Source organism: Drosophila pseudoobscura, chromosome 3, assembly GCF_009870125.1.
Source record: "Drosophila pseudoobscura strain MV-25-SWS-2005 chromosome 3, UCI_Dpse_MV25, whole genome shotgun sequence".
In the NCBI taxonomy this organism is placed as follows: Eukaryota; Metazoa; Arthropoda; class Insecta; order Diptera; family Drosophilidae; genus Drosophila; species Drosophila pseudoobscura.
Window position 1 is genome coordinate 16,915,343 of NC_046680.1, and position 6,795 is coordinate 16,922,137.

The 6,795-nt window shown below is 47.1% G+C and overlaps 1 protein-coding gene across 1 annotated transcript; it reads left to right on the top strand.

The window, feature by feature from the left end:
* Positions 1-269: 269 nt before the first annotated feature.
* LOC4804972 (dynein regulatory complex protein 8) lies at positions 270-5,856 on the top strand. Its single transcript, XM_001361410.4, has 5 exons — positions 270-442; positions 5,106-5,158; positions 5,209-5,440; positions 5,500-5,710; positions 5,776-5,856. Exons 1-5 carry the CDS (start codon positions 390-392, stop codon positions 5,785-5,787), a joined length of 561 nt encoding a protein of 186 aa, XP_001361447.3. The 5' UTR covers positions 270-389; the 3' UTR covers positions 5,788-5,856.
* Positions 5,857-6,795: the final 939 nt, after the last annotated feature.

Consider the following 6,795-nt stretch of genomic DNA (forward strand, 5'->3'; position numbering starts at 1 on the left):
GATAAAGCCGTTTTTTCTTGGCTTTTTTTTTTGGGTGCAGCAACTTGGCTGCAAGACACTGAGCTCTGAGCTGTGCTACCGATTGCCAGTGATTAAGCCATGAATCAGCTTGCCTAGCAACGTGTAATGGCTCGATTCAGACTTTTTTTCTGTTTTTTTGGTGGGCGTGAGCCTGGCAGCTAAAGGCTGCTTTTCAGTCGAGTGATTGTCATGCTATGGTAAAAATCAATTTTCCAGCCAGTTTTCCATCTGTGCGCTCCAGAGAGGCATTTTCTATAAATTTTCAGCGAAAGCTGGCATGTCCCCTGTGTGCGAGGGAAGATGGAGCACCATTCGGAACCGATTTTGAATCAATTTCTTTGGACAGGTACTAAAATTCACCTCAATTGATGGCAAAACTTCTAATAGAGAAACTACAATCAAATGTTGGCGAAATTGAAAGGTAAGTCTGTTGGTTGGACACCACTGAGAGGCTTCCTGCCGATACCAAGAAGCAGGTGCAGCCCCATCAACGTTTTAAGTACATTTTTGCGGACAGAAAGCATTCACAAAGGATTAAAATATACTTCAATGGATTGCATAGACATCTAATAGAAAGACCACAACCGAGACTTGTACAAATTGAAAGGGAAATCTGCCTGAGGCCCACTCCAGATCCACCTCGTATTGAGAGAGTCAGGTGCATTCCGTTTCATTCCTGTGCGTCCCCTTGGCTGCGGTCGGGCTGCTGCTTTTTGGCTTTTTGGAGACTTTTCAGTTATTAGCAACGCCTAACGAATGCCAATTTTCTTGTTTCGGTTTTGGTTTCGGTTTCTGTTTCTGTCTTTCCTGCTGTTTGCACGTAAAATCATTTTTACCACAAAAGCACGGAAGTGCCTTTGAGGGATTCGAATGCAATTTGGGGCAACAGCCACAGCACCACCACCAGCAGTCCATTCGAAAATCCGTTCTAAATTTTGCAAGAATACTTTTATTGTGTTTGCTCTTTCGACAGGGTCAACAAGTTAATCACATTGTGTGGCATGAATATAATAGAATTCTTATTTTCCTGTTTTCTGTGGCTTTGGCTTTGGCTTTGGCTCTGGCTGTGGCTGCTGCGCACGCGTTTGAGCCAACAACGGACTGGGGGACTGGTCTCAGTGGCACGGAAATTGACGTTTAAAGCGGGACCCAGCTGTCTGGCCTTTTTTGGCCAAGAAGTAAGTACGCTTTAGCCTTTGGCGTTCAAATTGGCAAATTAAGTCATACGCCTGCCTGGCTGCTGCGGCCGCCTTGCGACTGCATTTGGCTGCTCAACGTTATTCATTATTTTGCAATAATTATTGATTTATTGTCTTGTTTGCTGTCCCATTGGGACTGGCCGGAAAGCAGAATCAAAGCGCCGACAAAACCATTATCGCATGCATGCGAAATTCTAGAGTTCCCATGCCCTAAAGATCATTAGTAAACGTGGCTAATGATGGGCATGGACCATGGGCTGGCCGGCTAGTTGATTGGTAATTGGAAAGGCAAAGGCACGCACATTAGGGCGTGGCCCATTTCTACAGCTAGAAAGTAAGGCAGTTAAGTGGAAGGGCTGTGCCTTTCCCTTTTGGCGTGCTCAACGCATTAATATTTCACGCCTCCCAATCGAGGGACCCCAAACTAGCGCGGAAAATCCAATAACTACCCGAAAAGTGGCCGCTCATCGAAAGGTGAATGCCTCACAAGATTACCATACGAGTATGCATGGCTTAATGGCTTCATTCGAATTCGCGCACACATCGCAGCAGCAACTGTCGTTAATCGCCATACGAGTACTCTCCATAATTTCAATTTGCATATCCGATCTGAGCCCCACCTGCTGAGGCCGGTAGAACGAGTTTTTCTCCATTTTCCTAAGCTGCCCACCAAAAAATGAAATGAAATTGCAAAATATATTTTTAACGCCTTATTATAGAAAATGTGCTACAGATTTGTTGAGGCCAGTGTCGGCTGGAAAACAATTTCCATTTCCTGACAGCCCTAGCCCCAGCCCCAGCCCCAGCCCCAGCCCCAGCCCCAGCCCCAGCCCCAGCCCCAGTGTGCACCTCCTCGGATCACCTCCTGGCAGCCAACGGACAATTGTTGGCCGCTCGCTGCGCTTTCTTGGGGCATGGCAGAGAGCCCACTTATCTAATTGCGATTCCGGGAACTGGTTTTCCTTGATACATTTTTCTCAACTCATTAGAACTCAATCATAACTCGCGAGACACGGGACTCGTTCCAGCTCTTCAGCTTTTGCTGTTCCTCCGTCCGTCCGTCCCTCCATCCGTCCGTGCAATAGGCAAATCGTTGCTACATATTTTTCCAGCCGACGCGCGCAATTGTTGCCGTGAGCAATTTCTGGTCAAGAAAACGAGGCAGCAGATACGAGTAGGAGAGAGTTTGGGAATGCAACGAATGATTAGTACCCCTTAAAGCCGCCTTTTCACACAGAGAAAAGTCTTTAAAATGCTCGATTTCTATATAATCTTAGTTTTCTCGGATTTCGACTCTACTTTTTGCCTGTAACCACATCTCCTTATAATAAATACACCCCTCGTACACTCGCCGAGCAATGGGTAGCAGAAAAGAGCCAGAACACGCCGGACGTGTTCCATAAACAACACTTTGATTACGACAACGCGGGCGCACAAACGCAAATCGATGTTTTCATATGGAAATTGAATCAAAGTCAAGTCAAGTCGGGGCCCGGCCCGGCCAGACCCGACCAAAGCCAGAGACCGAGACCAGTCCCCCAATACGTTGAGAGTACCCTGAATATGGAGCACACCAGCATCAGCAGCAGCAACATGTGTAGCTGTTGTGGCTGCGCCCAGGCCTACAATTGAAGCTCTGGCACCATGGCTTGGAGCCAGAGTCCAATTGGCCTTGATGTGAGCCGAGAGCCAAGCCATGGCGTCAGCGCTTTTGTGGCCAGTAGCCAAGAAAGAGAGCACTGAGAGGGCTGGGCACTGGTCTCCAAGTCTTTTGTGGTTTTCGCTATGATTATTAATCAATTCTTTCATATCATTTCGCTTGAATTGAATTCTTTTTACGTATCGTTTAAAGCTATAGGCTGCTGTCTGTCTGTCAGTCTGTCTGGCTGCCTTTTTTTCACTCTAATTAATTCAACAAAAGTTTTCTGGGCCGTCCATTGTGGCGGGGTTTTCCGCTTACAGTCGCGGCTCCCGTTGTCCGCCGTTGTTGCCGCCGATTTTGCTGCTGCTGTGAAAGGTAGGCAACGGCAGCATTCATCATTCGGATGTTTATGTTTATTAAAATCCATTTAATTACTTTGCCCGTTGGACACACGCACACGAGAGCCACAGCAATTGTAAAGCCATTCAAATCGAATATTAAATGCAGAACAAAAAGGAAAAATTATAATAATAATTATTTATTAATGGAAAATTGTATGGCGATTGGAAGCTGGAAAAGGGCAATCGATTTGAATGCGGGATTGTGACCTCAAAAAATCATTATTACACAGTGAATAGTTTTAGAATTGCACAGATACAGATACAGACACAATTACAGACTCCGCAGATAAATGTGGTCAAGAAAGTAATTAAAAACCTTGCAGATACAAGTTGCATGCAAATAGAGCACTTCTCCCCTCGTGGATGGGACACACACACAGGAAACCCTTGCCACATCTCTTCTGTAGAGCAGGTGTCGAAATTGACAGATGAACAAAATGCTCGCTGTCCCCTCACCGCGCGAAAACCGGAACTGGGCGACTGTAATTGCCAAGGGGCGTGGCTAGTTGTGTATAAGAAATTACCCCAGAAGCGGACACAGCCTGAAACCCAATCCGGAGTCGAATCTGCGTCTGAGCCTGAGTTCAATTTAAATTTTAATCGCATGCCTAATAGACAAACCCGGAGTAAATGTCAGAATAAAGAGACTAAGAGCCGACTTAAATCATGCCAACATTTACAAAGTACTTTGCAAAGGCCTCCACATAGATACACACACACACAGCAGACACCGGGGGATGTGTGAGAGTCACGGACACGTCGTCAGATATGAAGATGCGGCCATGGTGGACGATGGCCCAAGACAAACTTCCGATCACGTTGTAAGTCAGCGGCGAAATTGCTAAAGACTGCGTCCTACCCATAGCCAAGGTAAGGCTTTCAGAAAAAGGGTCTAAACCAGAGAGGGACACAGAGAGAGAGAGAGAGAGAAAAAGTTAATGGAGGCAAATGCATCAAAATGGTTAATTGGATCTGGAACAGCAAATGACGAACACTTTTAGTGTTTATGGCAGTAGCCCCAGCCCCAGCCCCAGCCCAAGCCCAGTGCGGGCCCATGGCCATGGTCCAGAGCCCAGATCCAGGGCCAAGACCCAGCAAAAGATTGCGGCAGATAGGCAAGTGTGTACGTGGCTTTGATGCGGTGCTGATGGCGTTGAGAGCTGCACACACACATACACACAGAGAGGGCAGGGAGAGGAGAGATGAGATGAGGACGATGCGATGCATGCAGCATATAGCAAACAGCTCAAGTGGCAAGCGTGTTGTACACGACACGCATTAGCGTGAATGAAGTAGTTCTTGCTGTTGCTCTTGCTGTTGTAGTAGTACTTGCCTTTGCCATTTTTTAATCGAATCCAATGCGTGGAGAGACGAGCACAGGCCCCCATCTTCATCCACATCCACATCCCAGACAAATGTGCAGGAAAATTAATGGCAAACTTTGCAGTAATTTCCATTAAAGTGGGCACAGCTCCAAAATCCACTTGTTGCCTCTACTAGTAAGGCGAGGCTGGCCAAAAGGCTGGCAACTTCCGTGTTCCATGCTCCATAGCTAGACACTCGGATCGGTAAAATGGTAATGGAGCAATATGATGATGGTCTCCACGAGCTGTCTAATGGCCAGAATATGATGGTTTTTACTGTAAGATTATATTACTGCGGCCTGTGTGCACATTGTGTGGTAAAAGGGGTACCATATCCCAGCCTTTTGTTTGAACTGTTGAATCCTCCCATTCAGATTGGAGACTTCTGTTTATAGAACCCAAACATTTATCATCTACCAGATCGCCTTGGCAACAGCGACTGTTACGCGAATATATTGATTAATACCTCAATTTCCAGCAACTTTCAACAGTCGCAAGGGAAATACCAAGTCTGCAACATGGATATGGACAGTAAGTGGCTGATATTTTGCAGAATTAGAATTTATAAAACGTTTCCTTAGTGAACAATGATTTGGAGAAGCGGATTTCGGATGCCTTCTGTGTGTTTGACCATCACGGCGACAAGTTCATAGATGTACGCGAGGTGGGCACGGTTCTCCGGCTGCTGGGCTGTGTGCCCACCGAGGAGGAGGTCAATGAGGTCATCTCGGCCACCGAGTCGGAGGAGACCAGCGGTGAGGTGCATTTGACCAAATTTCTGCCACATGTCTCGCAGTTGCTAATGGAACGCAAGTGAGTGACAGTTCCTTCCTGCCACCAGAAGTAAATAAAGGTGACCCATTTACTTGCAGAATGGAGCCTGCACCGCCGGAGAAAATCCTGCAGGCCTTCAAGATCCTGGATCCCGAGAACAAGGGCTACCTCGCCAAGGAGACCTTCGGCAAGCTGATGATGGAGGAGGGTGAACCGTTCACCCAAGAGGAAATGGATGAAATGTGGCCGGTGGCCATCGATCCTATTAGCGGTCACATACCCTACGAGTTCTACTTAAATCAGCTAATGGTATGGCGGGGATTTCCCCCTCAAGGTGGAGAAAACATTCTATCCTATATCCTTGCTCTTCTTAGGTTTATCTGTGAATACTTCTGATGGCAGGATTACTCTGGGAAAGTCTATATAAATGCAAATAAAACGCCGCTAATACTGTATTTGGCTGAATGATTCTTTCACTAAGGAAATCTCTAAGGCTGGTGATGCTGGTGCTTCTCCGGTTGCCACTTTTCACTGCCTTTACAGCCTTCCCCGCTGGCCTCTTGGCCACTTTGGCTTTGCATTAGCCTCACACACACTTATCGCCGTCCATGGAGAGAAGGAGGACAGAAGGAGTGGCATGGCTAACTAACCAACCTAGGCAAATGCGTTTCAAAGTGGCAAACATAAGTCTACACTCCTGTTGGGTCCGGGTCTGGGCCCAGGACACTCGCTCTCTCTCTCTCCATCTGGCTAATGCTGGCTTTGCAACAGAGATGCTGCTGTGCTGCATCGTTCTACATGGGGCGGAACGCGCCAAAGTGGGTTGCGCATCATTAGCACAACTAATGGATGTACACTTTTCTTCGCCGGCCCGTACCGGCCAGCCCCAGTCGTGGAGTCGTCCAGTCCTGGCTCTAAATTGCAGCTGGAGAGGCAACAAAATTTAAATAAATTAAAATACCTCTCGAACTCTATTTGCTAGGGATCGCTCGGTCGCCGTCTCTCTCTCTCTCTCTCTCTCTCTGTCTTGCGGTCGGCGTCGGAGTCGTGTTCTCGCTTCCGTATTTATTAAATTCTAAATACACGCTGATGGATGCACTTAACTGCTTCTTATGGATTAAAATATTTCATGTAATACTCCCTGCCATTCCCATTCCCATTCGGATTCGCTTTCGCATTCGTGCGGCTGCCATCTGCACGTTCTGGCGCTTTGGCCAATTTGAGTGATTGCATTGCGCGCATTTAAATGGATGCCTGTTCATGAGGACGTTCCGAGATCTCTACGGATCCGAATCCTCTCTCTGTGCCCTCTCTGTGTGTCTCATTCTAAACAAGTTCTACGTGAGTTTTTGCCTGTGACTCAAATGCAGCGCCTAATGGACTTTTAATCTTTA